The sequence below is a fragment of the Hibiscus syriacus genome, unplaced genomic scaffold (assembly GCF_006381635.1).
Source record: "Hibiscus syriacus cultivar Baekdansim isolate YM2019G1 unplaced genomic scaffold, ASM638163v2 tig00110637_pilon, whole genome shotgun sequence".
NCBI lineage: Eukaryota > Viridiplantae > Streptophyta > Magnoliopsida > Malvales > Malvaceae > Hibiscus > Hibiscus syriacus.
In genome coordinates this window covers 5,853,708-5,871,657 of record NW_024062808.1, presented here as the reverse complement: position 1 = coordinate 5,871,657, position 17,950 = coordinate 5,853,708, and the positions used below count along the sequence as shown (strand labels likewise).

The 17,950-nt window shown below is 34.4% G+C and overlaps 2 protein-coding genes across 2 annotated transcripts in view; one reads left to right on the top strand and one right to left on the bottom strand.

Moving 5' to 3' along the window:
* Positions 1-1,646: 1,646 nt before the first annotated feature.
* LOC120136943 (actin-related protein 2/3 complex subunit 2B-like) overlaps positions 1,647-17,950 on the bottom strand; it is a 30,089-nt gene continuing 13,785 nt past the window's right edge. Inside the window, exons 11-12 of the mRNA XM_039152866.1 lie at positions 2,756-2,767; positions 1,647-1,658 (exon numbers count right to left, since the gene is read on the bottom strand). Coding sequence (XP_039008797.1) covers positions 2,759-2,767 — 9 coding nt within the window. The 3' untranslated portion in view covers positions 1,647-1,658; positions 2,756-2,758. The remainder of the gene's footprint in view (positions 1,659-2,755; positions 2,768-17,950) is intronic.
* Positions 3,203-6,680, top strand: LOC120136939. The gene is made up of 4 exons (XM_039152862.1): positions 3,203-3,548; positions 3,732-3,842; positions 4,403-6,176; positions 6,284-6,680. Exons 3-4 carry the CDS (start codon positions 4,530-4,532, stop codon positions 6,449-6,451), a joined length of 1,815 nt encoding a protein of 604 aa, XP_039008793.1. The 5' UTR covers positions 3,203-3,548; positions 3,732-3,842; positions 4,403-4,529; the 3' UTR covers positions 6,452-6,680.

Sequence of the window (17,950 nt, the reverse complement as noted above, 5' to 3'; positions counted from 1 at the left end):
AGTCCCTTAAGTTTCTTTTTTTCTATTTTGATCTTTTTAAATAGAATATGATTATTTATTGTTTTGACTATTTGTAATTTGATATGTAATATTTTTTTTTGTTATGATTGATTCTTTTTACATATTTATTTGTTTTACATATTTTATACTTATATGTAAATGAGAAATTTTATTGTGAGAGAAATCTACAAATACTTCTCCTAACTAAAGGGAAGATGTTTTTTTGAGGGTTTTCCACACAAATGTTGTTTTATATTCGATAATTTTATTTGTTCCACGTTTATTTATTTCGAGTATTTTTCACCGCTTTTCACTTTTATTTTGTTTTATTTTATGGTATTTTATCTTTACGAAAATTGCAAAACAATGTTTTTTTGTGAGGGGAATTTATGGGAAAGTATCCTAACTACAAAGTAAGTGATTTTCCCGAAGATTGTTCACATAAAATGGCATAATTATCAGAAAATTGACACTTTTTGAATAAAGTCAAATGAATAAAAGGATCGTAATTTAAATATATTTTCGAGTTTGTAATTCTCAATATTTAAACAATATATAATCGTTTAGGTATCAAAATTTGGGCGTTGTGGGGTGCTCACTCTTCCCCATACGTAACCGACTCCTGAACTCTTAAAAACGAATTTTTAATAAAACGCAAACCATTTTTTTTGTTTCCAACATACCTAACTTAATGATTGATTACGAAAGTCAAATTATTTTCAAAATTATATTTCATCACTCTTCTCTAAACTAATAATATTTTTTTAAGTTTAATGGACTCCCCGGGAGACTTATGACAAGATCGACTTGAAAAACCGGATACCGTCAAATCAGGTTTAGAGGTGGAGACGAATGAAGACGACATTCAGGAGTGGTTGGTTATGTGGTTTGGTCTTTAAAATACATAAATAAGATTGTGTTGTACTCTTAATATATTTGAGTGAAAGAAATATAAAATTTCATATTAAAGAAAAAATCTCATGGGACAAATTCAAAAAGTGATAATACCAAATATCTTTATCGAGTTGATGACTTTTATTAATTAAAAAAATAATTTAATTGAAATTTGATTAAAATGAAGTCGAGTTGAGTTCGAATATTGTTGAGTGTATCTAGGACTGTAAACGAGTCTAATCGAGTTCGAGTATTATTGAGCTCGACTCAACTCGAAAACTTTAAAATGAAACTCCACTCTGCCTGAAAATTCGCGAGTATATAATTTTTAAGCTCAACTTGAACTCAAAACCATAAATTGAAGCTCGTAAAATCTTGAAATGGAAAAAAGATTAAACTTAACTCGATTGAAACCTCAAATTCAAACTCGAACCTGAACCTTTAATATATGAAAACCTTATATTACATTTAAAAAAATATCAATACATAAATATTAATATTATTAATAATTTATTTCCTTAAAATAAAATCTTAGTATATTATATTTTCAAATTGTTCGTGAGCTTTTGAGTCGAATACCAAGTAACTATTTTCGATTCGTTAAGAAGTCGAGTCGAGTTTGAGCTCGAATCAAATCATTCGAGTCAAATATTTATTAAATTTTAATCGAATCGATTTCGAATAGCATACAATATATCTTATGTCATCTAAAGCTTCTATATTTTATCCATCTTTCAAATTTACAGCGCCTATATTTTACCCATCTTTGAAAAAGAAGGAAATGACGGTACCCACTTGGCACTACTTTGACCATTGCACACAAATCTTCCATTATTCTATCTTCTTTCTCTCTCCTTCACATGTCTTGGGGAAAATATAAATTTTTTTCAACAAGGAAATCAATAGTGAAACATTATTAAAATAATTTAAAGATAACCCTTTTGAGATAAATTAGTTAATCTGTGTAAAATAATTAAAACAATGTTCATATTTTATAAAATCAGTTATCAAATGTTACTGGTTTTTCTTTACACAAATTTTAATTATAATCTTAAATTTATTTAGAGTGAAGAAAAAATTCTATAAAAGAAAAAGAATAAAATACTCTCAATGAATCTAAAACTCATGAATCTTAAAAATATGAAAAATAATAAGTAAATTTATCAACTGACTAAATATACTTATTAATCAAATGTTACTAATTGAAGACGGTACATTAATTATTCTTTATTAATAGAGACTTATAATCATTTTAAATATATCAAGTTTAAGTTATAATAAAATTAATTATTGATTTATCTTATATTAATGTTAATGATATCTGCCTCATCTATTAAATCCACAGATATACTTCCTATTTAGCAAGTCTACACACTGCGTTTCCAGCTCACTCTACGTTCTTTTTCTTAATGCAATTTTTAATGGTTTCTTTATCAAGATTTCCCCTTTTCCTTATCTGGGTCCTTTTCCATTTCTAATTATTATCTTCAAATTTGACTAAACTAAAATAAAAATAAAAGGTAATTTACATTCAATGCCACTTAATTATGGGTTTAATAACAGAGATATCATTTTTTTAAAAGTTTTAAATTTACCTCTCAATTAAAATATTATTACAAATATATCACTTCGAATAAAATTGCAACAAATGTCTAATGTGATATATAATATAATATAATAATATTTTGTCTTGAAAATTTACTCATCTTATCAATTTTATCATAATTTGAAATAACTTAATAAATTTAAAGTTTTATATTTAATTTTTTATTGATTTAATATTTTTATAATATTATCAAATTCAGTGTATATTGAATCAAAATAGTAGTTGAATAATTACATTATATTATAAAGTAATAACTAATTACTTACTGTTAAACTGTTATTATAGGAAAAATAATAGAATTTAATGTAACATTTCTAAGAGAAGAACAAATAATTTAAGTGAAGAATAAATATTAAAATAACAATTTTTAATATGAAAGACTGAATTTATTAAATTATCTCAAATTAGGACTCAATTAATATACTATATAAAATTTAAGAACTAAACCTATTATTATATCAGATCACATCATGTCAATATTCAAGTCCAATATGATTATGAATGACCTATTTGTAACGTTTAGAAGAGAATTAACTTATTTATTTATCAAACATAATTAATTGACTTTGGGTGTAATATTTCCAAAAAGTGGGGTCCTCCTCGAAAGTTGAGAACCATGGAGGAGACATGAACATGGAAACCAAAAATTCCACAACAAAACGTGCCTCACAGCACCATTTCTTCCTCCTCCACGCCTCCCACTACCTCCCCTGCCTAAGTAACATCGCCGTCTTAACCCGCATTCATAAATCCATGTCGTGTTTATACTATTAATTTTGGTACTTATATTATTATCATAGGCTAACAGCAAAGCAAACCAAAACAGTGTTTTCTGGAACCTAGTACAAGACTTGGCTTCTTCCTGACCAAAAACAAACTCGTCTCTGTTCATTCCTTCATTATATTGGCTAAATCCTCGTTTCTTCACTCGGATTAAACTCAGGGTTAACAGGTGATTGCCATGCTTTCCCCCATTACTGGAAATCTTCTTTCTAGTGTGGTGAATCGGGGTGGTTGATATTTGTTTATTGGATCCTTTTCTCTTGAGGTAAGAGAATTTTAAAAAAAAGTGGATCTTTTCACATATTCTATTCATAAAAGTCTGCAACTTTCCTCTTTATTTTCTATTTTTATGTTGGTTTTCTCTAGTTCTTTAACTTTGTGTTCAATACTGAAATTTTCTGGGGTTCAGTGTTTGGTTTTCTTAGATTCAAAGTGTTTTTATGTGCAGCTGAGGTGCTGGTCGAAAGGCTCCGACTTTTTATGCAAATCAAGCTAATCGAGATCATAAGAATTCCTCTCATCAATCTGGTTTGGGGTTCATCTCCTCGCTGCTTTGAGGGTAAGATTTTTTCGTGGCATGAATTTCCAGCCAGCTTTCTGGGGTCTTGTTATGGTGAAACTAATGAGATGTGATCTTCAATTTGATTTCTTTGTGTTTGTACAGTGAGATTCATGGACATGAGAATTAAAGATCAAGCCTTTTGATTTTGGTTATGTATGTTGATTAATTGTTCTGTTTGTGTTCGATGCGAGTATGTTTAGTTTTTCGTGTATATTCGAATGTTATGTGTAGGGGGCGGATGGTTTAGGAATAATGAAGAGTTGGAGTAACATAGATTATTTTGGAGCAAAAATGTTCTGTATGCCACTGATTTTGATTGCCAACTAACTTACCTTTGATTGGCATTTGCTCGGAATGTAGGATATTTCATACAGTTTATGTACACATATAAACACGACTGGTGTTCGACACAGTATGCTTCGATCTGTGGGATATTTGTTATTGTACTTCTAGTTGCAGTAAGAATTGTTAATGCATGAGTCATGGCTCTATTTACGTTTGTATTTTCTTCCTGTTTTCGGTTCTGTATCGATGTAATCATTCGTGTTTTTCTTCAGATTTCTTGTGAGTTACGAATCCGAATAGTTGGAGCCTTATATAGGCACGGAATCATCCACGTTGAGACAGAAAAATGGTGATCAGTCATACCTGTCGCTAGGCACCGTAGTTGATTGGAGGAAGCAGATGGAGAAAGCCTTCGTTACCAGTCGGAAAGACAACAAGGGGAATGAGGATTCGTCACAAAACAGGGATATCTCGGGAGATAATGGAATGGAATATTCTGAATTGAAGTTGAAGAAGCTGGTGAGAAAGGTAAATCCATGGCATGCTTTGATGTTGAGTGTTAAACGCTTACAAGGTGGAAAGAGTCTTATAAAGGATTCGTTCCGACGGAGTATTTCTGGCATAAGTAGTAAGATTCCGAGGCATATCGTCACTCTAGATGAGAAATATCTTCGTCGTTGCCTGGATTTGATTCAGATCAATGCAGCAAAAGCAGCTCAATGCAACATCTCTGTGAACTTGAGCTCTCTAAACACTGGTATTTTAGCCGATGGACTGAATCCAACTAAAATTCCAGATGGAGATGCATGCGATTTTGGCAGGTTTGTTTTCGACTGTCCACTCGATGCTGATACAGGAAGTGTCATCATTGGTCCTGTGGATCCATGGGTCGTAGGTTCTATAATGGGCAGCAGGAGTATGGCAAATATATTGAAGAGCCCGTTGTTAAAGAAGTTTGGTGCATTGGATGTTGATCCGAGTTCGAATGAGGTCGGAAGTGAAGCACTGGTATCAAATACTTGTAAATATGGATCTGAAACTGTGCAGAAAAAGCTTGTTTCGGTGTCAAGCTCGAACTCGACATGCTCCGATCAGTCCTTTTCGTCGAATTCTTCAACGATTTCGCAGGGAATGCTTCAATGCTCTTGGAAGGGTGGGATTCCGTATTTTGTTTTATCCTTGGATAATCAGGGAGAGGTATATTTAGCTAATTTGTTGAAGGAGGGGTCAGCTCGGAAAAAAGGTCTGGGCTATACGTATTTGTTCCGTTCCAGCAAGGGCAGCCGTATGGAACATGGGACTAGTGATAACGAGCTACATCTTGTTGGTAAGATGAAGGTATCTACTTCTTTCTCCATCGGCTCCCGAGATTCTAACATCATGGAGACGGAGTTTGTTTTGTTCGGTGGTGATGGAACTTTTAGTCCGGATCTGCAAACTTCGAGCCATAACCACAGGAAGAATAAGGGTCTAACGAGAAAGGTATCACAAGTATTCAAGAGTGGTCCTTTGTCCAAGCAGAGAACAATGTCTAGATTTCGTCGATCAATTTCCTTGATCGAAGGCTCTTCTTCAGATCCATGCCGAGATATGATCAACATTTCTGATGCAGTAGATGACACTGATCTTTTAGAGGAACAACATCCATCCAATTCTGAATTGCTTGCTATCGTCTCGAAGGATCATTTGCCTGAAAATCCTCATTTGGAACTCGGAGGTTGGGGCTTAAACTTTCTCAGGAAAACAGGGATTAAGCTAAAGGTTGACCCTTCGGAAACCCCTGTTCGTTCTGCTTGTTCTCGCGATACTGGTGATTGCTCAACAAGTATGGACATTATAGTTCCAGCAGGTATTCATGGTGGTCCAAGAATCCGAAACTTCGGCCCCTCGAGCCTTATCGAAAGATGGAGTTCTGGTGGACATTGCGACTGTGGTGGCTGGGACTTGGGATGTCCGCTGACGGTACTTAAAGCCAGATCAAATAAAGGAGTATCGTCTCAAAGTGAAACATCCGTGGCCTGCAAGTCATTCGATTTTTTCATTCAGGTACACACCAGCGTCCCTGCTTCCCCTTAGATTATGGTGGTGTAAACACAAAAACTATATGATATCATAATCACAGCGATGACCGTTTCTGGACTTCCATGTTTCAGGGTTCCGAGCACACATTGAGCATATCAAATGTTCATGATGGCCTGTATTTCATTCATTTTCAACCCACACTCTCAGCTCTACAGTCCTTCTCCATCGCAGTGGCATACATCCATTCGAAAAATGTACAGCAGTTGAGGTTGATCGATCTAGAATCAGAGTTCATGTAGTTGTAACCGACCCCTTACTGTATCGCAGCCTGTGCAGGTTGAAATTTAGGTGTTCTATACTACAACTCGAGATTGATATTTTGTCGTGTTTTGTTGCACCTAGTTTGACTGTTGTTTAAGATTGTTATGTTATCTAGGCTTTGATTTATCCTCCATTCCTCATAAACAAAAATATAATGTATTTTGCACATTTTGATCGAATGTATAAATTTTAGAGGGAGTGATTGTATATTTATTTGTATACGGTATACATTGTTCGTATGTTCGTATTAATTTATAATATTTTTATCATATCGTATCGTGTCAGACTAAAATCATAGGGTATGTATACTCAAATTACTATGGATAAGAATATTTTGCCTCTAGCCTGTCATTTTTCCTGAAATAATCGTGTTTTATTCTGGAAGCCCAATGTCGATCTCAGGCCTCAACTAGCAAAGTAGGGAAAGGTATAGGGTTTCTCTGCACAATTCTTCAAGTGGATAAATTAATTAGCCCAATAGGTCAATCAAATTTTTATTTAAAAATATACAACAAATGTTACAGTAAAGTAGAAACTCATCATTTTGATGTGATAAATTTAATAAAAAAATATTGTTTAATGATCTCAAGTCCATGGGTCCCACATGGATCAATATTAAAATATATTTTTCAAGACTCGTTACGTCTGGTTAAAGTTAATTTTTTAAAATTTAATAATTTTTTTAAAAATAAAAAATGGTAACTCCTCAGGTTGAGGTAAAGACTTTTTGTTGAATAAAAAAAACTAGTCGTTTTATAGTTGATGTGCAACAGGCAACTACAACAGTTAAATATTAATGATCAAGGCGAAATTCGTCACCTCCAGGTCACGAGTTCGGTGGGATTTTTGAAAAATGTAACCTTTTATAGCCATTGGGTTTGGGGGTTATAAATAGGGGTTTAAGGTTTAGGATTTTATTATGTAATGTTAATAAAAAATTGAGAAAATTCATAATTTTTGAAGAATTCCTGAAAAATGTATACTTGAGAAGAAATGTTACGCCTTGTTGATGTCTATATTTCTTCGACCGAACTTGGTCTGTAACTTCCCGATTTTCGGGTTGGAAGTTCAGGCTAACCCGGGAGAAACTTTTTATAAATCCTTTAGGTTTGTAAGAATGCTTTGTTTAAGAATTTAAGGGTTTGGGGTTATTATAATTGGTCTTAAACCCATCAAGACTAAAAAAGAGAACATAAAAGTAGGAGGACTAAGAGAATAATTATCCCCTAAACTTTTTTAAAGTTGAATTCTCATTAATAATTGATGACGTAAACGTGTCATGCTTCCTCTTTTTCTTCATCCTTTTTTGTCTTCTTCCTTTCATTCAAACTCTTTCATTCTTCTTCTTATGTCCAAACAAAAGGAGAAAACTTGTTGCTCTTTATTCTCATTTTGGATTTGTGAAGGGAAGAGTCATAACCTCCTTCCCTAGAGCTTTCATTTAAGCTCCAAATCTCAAGGTATGGCCATGAAAGCCATGGTGGGGGTTTTAAAAGGGGTTTTTGTTGAATTAAGATTTTGATATAACATTAAATTGCAAAATTGATTTTCGACTTAATTGAATTTGTCAAAAATTTATCAAAAATAATTCAAAATCCAAATTAACTTTAAAAATATGTTTTAAATGTTTTCCAACTTAGTCAAACATTTTCAAAAACAAACTCGATCGTTTTCGTACTTTAAAGTTAAGTTTCAAGGATTTTTGGCTCAAAGTATCAATCCCCTAGCAAAAGGATCGATCCATTTGACCAAAGGATCAATCCCTTGGATAACAGTAACTTTGGGATCGATCCCTTTACAAAAATGATCGATCCATAGAGGAAAAAGATCGATCCCTTCAACAAAAGGATCGACCCCTCGATGAAAAGGATCGATCATTTCCCTTAAAGGATTGATCCCTTTGTTACAACGGTTGAAATTTTTTAAAAAGAATCAATCCCTTTCAACAAAGGTTCGATCCATTGTGCATTAAATGTTATTTTTGGTTGTAGGTAATGACTATAATGATCCCTAACAACTCCAAACGGCTAGAATTAATGGAGAAGGTATAAATCGAAGGTAAAAGCTTCCCAAGGTCATCAAAAATCATATTAAACCAATCTACCAACATCAAAGCTTATTTTTGTGCTTAATTTGTAAATTCTTTGTTGTAAACACACTTGTGAGCTACATTGTTTATTTTGCTCAAGTGTAATTTGGGTGAGAACTTAATTAGTGCAAACTTATTTACCTTTGTGAGGTTTTTCTTTAGTTTTCTAAATTTGTAAGTACTCTTTGGGAGAGAGTGTATTCAAGGTTTTGGGGTATTTTACTTGAAGTGTTTGTAAGGTTACACCTTGTCCTTAAAGATAAGAAAATATAGTGGATTTGAGAAATCCTTAGTGTGGATGCTAAGGTAGTGGATGTCGACTTGGTTTAGAAGTCGAACCACTATAAATTGTTGTGCAAAAAGTTCTATTTTTCGATTGCTTCCACCAAACTTTTTAAAAGGCCAATTCACCCCTCTTGGCATATTCAGTTCTTTATATGAGCTCAAAAATTGGTATTATAACAGGTCACAACTGGAGGTTTAACAACCTTGTGAAGATCCTAGAAGAGCTCTATCAACTTCTTCAATCAATCGATAAAGATGGCTTCCACTTTCGGCTATTTCTACATGGAAGACTCCCAACCGATCACCAAGCCTCCAAACTTCAATGAGGCCAACTAACATCATTGGAAGAAATTAATGAAGTTATTCATCCAATCCAATGATCTTAATGCATGGGAGATAATCGAGAATGACTACTCTTCTCCAATGAAGAAGACGAAGGAGAGGAGTGACCAAGAACGAAAGAACATCCAACAAAATACCAAGGCCATGCACATGTTGTTTTGTGCATTTGGTCTCGATGTCTATGAAGGCATTTCTTTTTATTCAAATGCAATGAGCTTTGGAATAAGCTTGAAGAGCTATATGGTGACAATAAAGAAGAAGTACCAAAGGTAGTGTGCTTAATGGCTATTGAAGAACCCAAGGTATCTTCTAACTCAAATGAATTAAATTCATATTCTTTTGATGAGTTAGAAGATGCTTATGATGAATTGATTTTGGAATTTGAGACCATAAATTCCAAATATAAGAAAATAATTTCTAAATTTAAAACTGAAAATGATTCTTTTTTTGGAAACTAAATTGGATTTTAAAAGCAAAAATAAAATATAGAAAAAGGATTTGGAGCTTTCAAAATTGAAAAATGAAAATTTTGAAAAAGAAAATTTTGATTTGAAAATCAATCTTGATATCTTAATAAAATAGAAAAAAATTATTTCTCACAATTCATCAAAGTCAATAATGGCAAAATGTTCGTATTGCCATTATCATGGTCATAATTCCAATACTTGTCCTATAAAGAAAAAAATCTTATAAAATAAGACAAGTAAATGTCTCTTGTAGGTGTGTTGGAGCAATGATGAGCAAAGACAATGAATTTTGAGGCTCTAAAACACACTAAGGAAGGACACTTGAAGAAAGGGAGACGACCTTAATTCAAGTGGTAACAAGTTTTTATTTCATGCAATGTTGTGCTTTATATGATTTTATATGTTTGTATGCATGATTGTGTGTCCCCACATAGTGCTAAATTACAATTAGTTAGTGGAATTTAGTTTTTGCATGAGTTGCAATTTTATGGCCTTAAATGCTTATGATGATGATCTTGGCCTTAAATTTGCAATGTTTGTTTGTTGTGGTGAAATCATGTTCTTCATGCTTTCTATTGATTATATATGTTGATTTTGAGATGCATATTTAGGATCTTTAGAGTCATTGTATGTTTGTGTGACTTTATTTGGACCTTATTTGTGCAAATTATGGACTAAATTGATCAATAATAAAATTTTGCGTAATTTGAAGTTTCAAGTTGACATTCATACACATTTAGTATCCCCTAGGTCACTAATATTAATTTTCTATCAATAATATGACTTAGGTTGCATCCATTTAGTGTCTTATGTCATCAATTTTGGTCATTGGAATAAAAGATACAATTTTTAAGGAAAATGATTGATCCCTTTTGTAAAAAGAATCGATCCCTTGCATATTCCTGAAAAGGATCGATCCCTTTTCATAAAGGATCAATCTCTTTTTTCAAAGGATCGATCCCTTATTGTCGAAATTGTAGAGAAAAGGCGCTTTAAATCTGTTTTAGGTGCATATTACTCTTACAAAGCCCTATTTCAAATCAAAAACCTCAAAAAAAAAAAAAACTCACAGAGTCTGATTTTTACTAAAAATCTTCAATCCAAATGAATTACAATTGGGTTTTATGCTAAAATAATCCTTCAAACTTCCTTTCAACATTTCATATCATCATTTTGAAGGAATCAACACATTTGGGTAAGAATTTTTCAAAACCTTAACTTTTCAATTTTTCAATTTTTCAATTTTGGTAAAATTGGGTTGAATTAGGTGGTTAGAGAACACTTATTTATTGTAAAAATTGTTGTTTTATTGTAGGGAGCTTTACCCATAATCAATTATTTTGAAAATCCCAAATATTTATCTAACACCCACTAGGTGTTCGATAAAAGTATCCAACCAAAAACCACCCTTTATCCCATTCGACCACACCTCAATTTTAAGCACAAAATTCATTTTTAAATCTTCCAAAATTCCTTTTTGGGATCCTTAAACACTGATTTTCGTTCAAAAATATATTTTTCATCATTTTTCTAAAACGCCGAAAAGAAAAAACATGGCTTCAAAGGGGGCATTCTCTGGCAATCCTACAATTGAGTCTTGGATGAACCGATGTTTTCGAAATTCCAATGCTCATGAACGTTTTGATATGTTCTTTGCATCTCGACATATTAAAGAAACTCAAAAAATTGATTTTGATTTTTTTAAACAACTTGGGTTTTCCTAACAAACAATACTTGAAAAATATAAAGCTTTTTACTTTTTTAAACTTCAATGGCCCCACTTATCATTATTTGTATGATCTTTTTACTCAAATGCTCGTGTGTCATCCACTTCTCGTGATGGCACCATCTATTGGACCATAGTTTCATATCTTATGGGTCAGTCCATCACTATCACTGTTGATTTCATCGCCAAGTCTTTTGACCTTCCTCTTACCGTCGATGATAATGAAAAAGGCCCTTTTCCTGTCTTGATGTGCCTTAGAAATAATAGAGTGACTCTATTCTCCCTACATGACTTTTTGCTCCATCTCGTTGTCTCATATTGCATCCGTTCTCGAGGCACAAAATTCCTGACCGTTCGTGAGAGCGACTATTGGTGGATGTTTTGCATCCAACAAAGTTGCAAGATTCATCTTGTGAGCATGATCTTCAATGACATATTATTTTTACTCAAATGTTATTATTGGTGGAGATGAGCACATGGACAATGTACATGACGACGTTGGCAAGGAGCCCGAGAGAGCGCCTCATATTGACCCGATACCTCATGCATATTTCTTTTGAGGGTTTGAAGAGAAGATATTTCAGTCGATTGATTCTATCTAAGCTTATTTCAATTCATGCCTTAATGAGATAGTGCGTCGTCAGGATGCTACAATCGAGGAGGTTCGAGCTATTCAGTGTCAGATTGACAGATTTTACCCCCTCATTTGTCACCATCTTAGGCCATGCATATAATATCATTGTTATTGCATTTTTAGACTTTGCTAAATTTATTTTATTTGGATCTTTGATGTTTATTTGGTATTTGGTACTTGAATGTTTTTATTTGGTTATTTGAATTGGTACTTTATGCCTTATATGGATTCATCTATTTATGTTAAAGTACCTTGATACTTCATGTATATAATTCTCCATATGTCTGTAATTGTTTCTATCTTTACTTTAATTAATTTATATCCATTGTTATATGCTACTAACATTGTTAAAATCATTTTTGATATAAAATGGCAGAGAAGTAAATATAAAATGAAAAATGATTTTTCAAAATTAAAATTGAAGGTTAATTTTTTTTCACAAATTCTTAAATTGTTTTAGTATTTTTCAAAGGGGGGTATTTTTCAAAAACAATTTTTCAAAGAGTTTTGTTATATCAAAAAGGCGGAGATTGTTGAATTAATATTTTTGATATAACATTAAATTGTAAAATTGATTTTGGACTTAATTGAATTTGTCAAAAAATTATAAAAAAATAATTCAAAATCCAAATTATTTGAAAAATATGTTTTAAATGTTTTCCGACTTAGTCAAACCTTTTCAAAAACAAACTCGATCATTTTCATGCTTTAAAGTTAAGTTTCCAAGGGTTTTTTGATAATAGTGAGTTTAGGATCGATCCTTTCACCAAAAGGATCGATCTCTTTGTTACAACGGTCAAATTGTTTGAAAAATAATCGCTTCTTTTCAACAAAAAATCGACCCCATGTGCATTAAATGCTATTTTTGGTTATAGGTAATGACTATAATGATCCCCAATGGTTCCAAACGGCTAGAATTAATGAAGAATGTATAAATTGAAGATAAAAGCTTCCCAAGGTCATCAAGAATCATATTGAACCAATCTACCAACATCAAAGCTTAGTTTTGTGCTTAATTTGTAAATTCTTTGTTGTAAACACATTTGTGAGCTACATTGTTTATTTTTCTCAAGTGTAATTTAGGTGAGAGCTTAATTAGTGCAACTTATTTGCCTTTGTGAGGTTTTTCTTTAGTTTTCTAAATTTATAATTACTCTTTAGGAGAGAGTTTATTCAAGGTTTTGGGGTATAAATCTTGTAGTGTTTGTAAGGTTACACCTTGTCCTTAAAGGTAAGAAAATATATTGGATTTGAGAAATCCTTAGTGTGGATGATAAGGTAGTGGATGTAGACTTGGTTTAGAAGTTAACCACACCAAATCTTTGTGCAAAAAGTTCTATTTTTCGATTGCTTCCACCAAGCTTTTTGAAAGGCCAATCCACCCCCTTGGCATATTCGGTTGTTCTTACAAGCTCAACAATTTTGGATTATAGGGCTCTTGGGTGCTCCAAATCCGTCCCAAAGAGTTTAGAGTCACGTTCTTCCCATCTTTAAGCCTTCAAGTAAATTAGTAATCCTTTCATTTGCTTTTGATTAGTGAGAGAAATGGTTGAAAGCTCAAAGGTGAATGACAAGGAGAAAGTGACCCTTAGTTGAGCGAAAGGTAACACACCTCTAACCCTTCCTTTATACTTTTAGATCATCATGTGTAGTTTGTTGCTTGTTTTTGTGTGTATGAGCTATTTGGTGCACTTGGGGGTTTAAATCATGAAAATGGGGATTTGGTGTTATTCATGCTTAAAGTAATAACCTTTCATGATTCTCTAACCATACATAAGCTTTAAATATTATTTGGGGCCTTAAGGTAACTTTAGGGGTGATTTGAGAGAGTTTTCACGAGAAAAAACATTGTTTCTGGTTGAGGGTATTGACATTGTAAGAACAATACCAATACTACCTACTGAAAAATAACAAAATTCAAAGGTTCGTGATGAGAATAATGATACGCCATCATAGAGTATCGGTATTCCTCCAATGGTATTGATACTTGTGAGCTAGTATCGATACTCGGGGGACCCAAATCAGATTCTAGTAGCCAAATTTAGTATTGGTACTCATGGGAGTATCGATACCAAGGGTGGAGAATCGATATTCCCCATAGAGGTATCGATACTGGGGGATTTTTTAAAACATCGAATACAATTTTAGTATAGGTAGTCATGAGAGTATGATACTGAGAAGGGTGAGTATCGATACTCTCAGGCGAGTATCGATACTCTCAGGCGAGTATCGATACTCTCAGGTGAGTATCGATACTGAGATTAAATTCCAATTATCGATGACAAATTTGGTATAGATACCCAAGGGAGTATCGATACCACTAGAAAGGAAGTACTGATACCTAAGGGGGAGTATCGGTACCAGCAAGATATGTTGGGTAGTAAGACTAGTTTGAATTAGAGGAAACATGTTGGGATTTTATTAACAGGTGATACTATTCCATAGGAATACAAGTGAAAACCTTAATAATTGTGTGATAACATAAGGTCTTAATGAGGTAAGATTTAATAAGACTTATACCTTTGTTTGATGCTCGAGAAACAATGAAGACACCTGAGATATTGAAATGATAATAGTGTGATAGTATAAGGAATATCCGAATATATCAAAATCAAGTGCTGGTGCACTTAAAATGCTAGTTGGATGATGCACTGATGCTATGTGACCCAGGTAAATCCCAAGTACTCTAGAGGAGTAGACTAGCCGAGTGAGCTTCAATGATACGTGACTCAGACTAAGTTTGAAGTATATGGAGACATTGATGTTTTGTGACCCTGGTCTTGGATAAGGTTATTAAGTAAGCAAAGAGGGGTGTCAGTTCCGTGATGCTAAGTAATCCTGAGCTACGCCATGATGCTTACTTTGGTTGTTGAGTAGTGCATGCGAATGTTCATAACCATACTTGTATCATGCTCATATATTAAATGAACATAATATAGTACGATTATCTGTGTGGTATTGAGCTTAGCTTATGGAATGTGTTTATGTATGTAGGTTTTTAGGTGCCAGCTATAGAGCTCATCGTCAGACTTGGATTCCAGACTCGTCTGTCTTTTTAGAGTGCGTCCAGGTTATTGTAGAGGGCATGTACTATCATAGACCCTTATTTGAAATTGAGTCGTAAACTCTGTTATTTTGTATTTACATGTTATAGAGAATGATGTTGGGAGTTCCCCCATATTATAAATATTTATATTTTGTAAACGTATTATATTTTGGCTTATGCATATGTCAATTTGATCAATTGATTTAAAAAACTGGTTAGCTACTTAAGTGGTTCCGCATGACATTTTAATCCATTATGTTTTAGGTCAGATCATATTAGGGTGTTATATTTAGTGGTATCAGAACGCCAGGTTCAGTCTTTTTAGGACTCACGGGTTAGTGGTGTTAAGTGTCCATGAAGTGCTTGCCTCTAGAGTGTTAAACGTACTTAAATGTCTGGAAAAGGCGATACTGACTCCTTTCTCTTCTTGGAAATTATAGGTTATGGTTGATGATCTCGCCTCAGAAGGATCGTGAAGAGAGTCGTGCCACTTTAGCTGGAGATACGGGTGACAAATTCGTCCCCGACTTTAAAGATTTAGGCCTCCATGAGGAGGCTGGGATAGATGAGACGACATTCTTTAGAGACCTCACGCAGGCGCTGGGCATATCGTTATGGCCTATTCTTGGGCACTTGTTGCACCTACTCTATCTACACCATCCCTAGTATCCCTGCAAGAGTCCCTCATCGAGAGATTTTACAGCTATAAGACAATCGATTTTCTGGGATCAGATAACGATGATCATGTAGCTATAGACTAGAGGCTCCGCGAGACCCTTCGCACTTTGTGACAACTTCACCTTACCTTAGTGCATCACCACCCTGCTGAAAGGTGATGTGATAAACTGGTGGGAGAATGTAGAGATGGCACTGGAGCTTGAGTGGCCAACTTGGGAGCTTTTCTTGACAGACTTTAAAGAAAAATACATAGACGAGACCTACATTGATGACGTGAGAGATTAGTTTTTACTGTTAACCCAGGATGATCGCTCAATGTATGAGTATGAGAGCAAGTTCTTTCGCTTGAGCCGATATATGCCAAAACTAGTATCCATATAGAAGCATCACTGTATGAGGTTTAGGGAAGGCCTCCACATTGATATTCTCACTCATCTAGTAGCTGACCCACTGAAAGTGTTCTCCGACCTGACCCGTTAGGAAAAGGCAGTTAGGAGGATTCTGAAGAGGAAAACTAGTTTGTCGGGTAGCTCTGCAGGGTAAAGTCATCGACTTCCTGACACTGTAAAATCATCCCAATCATCAGTCAAGAGGGCCAGAGACTCTCGAGGGTCGATGAGACCCTCATATTTTTAGTCTCAGAGATCAGGATAGGGTTCAGTCTGTAGAAAAGATCAGATGGTCGTAGTATGCCACTAGCTTCGATATATGTAGTGAGTATGTGTGATTCAGCTAGGGCCATGAAGTCCCCAACTTATAGACTTTACGATAGGAGGCACTCAGGGGAGTGTCATCGAGCCTCCCAAGCATGCTATGGATGTGGGTTATTTGATCATTTTATCATAGATTGCCTTGAGGCAGGGAATGTAATGTCACCGACTGTTCAGAAACTAACTCAGTCTGTGTATATAGGTCAGGGATCCTTTTAGAGGGAGATAGTTTGGCTTCTAGGTAGTAGAGTAGAGGTATCACTAGATCAATAGTCCGAGCGTAGGAGGATTGTGAGGCCGCTGACATCATCTTAGGTATCTTTACATTTTTTGGTATGTTTGTTACTGCTTCGGTAGATCCGAGGTTAACCCATTCATATATATGATGTAATCTTATCTGAGATATAGATGTTCCGGTTGAAGACTTAGAAGTTAAGGTTCATGTTTCAAGTCCTCTAGGGTTAGATGTGCTAGTGAATAATATCCACCGTAGATGCATTGTAGAAATTCAAAGACAAACCTTTCCAGTTGATTTGATGGAACTACCTTTATGAGAGTTTGATGTGATCCTTGAGATGGATTGGTCATCTGAACATGATGCGAGCCTGAAGTGTAGAGCGAGACAACAAACTTCATAAATCTGATGGCACCAAGATTGTAATGGAAAACAAGAAACTCAATTGTACCTCGAGGGTTGTTTCGGTCTTGGAGGCCCACAAGTTGATAAGCACGGGTTGTGAGGTGCTTTTAGCTCACGTGGTTGAAACTTGTGTTTTCAATTCAGTTCTAGAGAAAATTTGCACAGTGAGAGATTTCTCAGAAGTATTCTCGGAGAAGTTGTTGGGCTTACCTCCCGATCGAGAGTTAGAATTTTGTATCGAGTTTATGCCTGGTTTAACCCCGGTATCCATCAACCCGTACCACATGGAACTGAAAAAGGTAAAGGAAATCAAGGAAAAATCTAAGAATTTTTGGAGCGAGGTTCATCCGTCCAAGCGTATCACTGTAGGGAGCACCAGTGTTATTCGTGAAAATGAATTATGGGTCAATGAGGTTGTAAATTATCTATCGTCAATTGAACAAGTTAACTGTGAATAACCGATACTCACTCCCAATGATTAAAGATTTGTTTGACCATCTTAAGGGAGCTAGAGTGTTCTCTAAGTTCGATTTGAGGTCAGGGTACTACCAGTTAAAGGTTAAAGAGGTCGACATAGCAAAGAATGTGTTTAGGACTCGGTATGGTCATTATGAGTTTCTAGTGATGTTTTTCGATCTCTGAATACCCTATCCTTGTTCATTGATTTAATGAATAGAATCTTCCATCAGTATCTAGACCAGTTCACAGTGGTGTTCATTGACGACATCTTAGTATAATTGCGTTCAGAGGAGGAGAACAATTTACCATCTTTGTATTGTACTATAGACTTTGATGGAGCACCAGTTATTCATTAAGTACGAATTTTGGTTGTCCGAGGTACCATTTTTGGGTCACGTGGT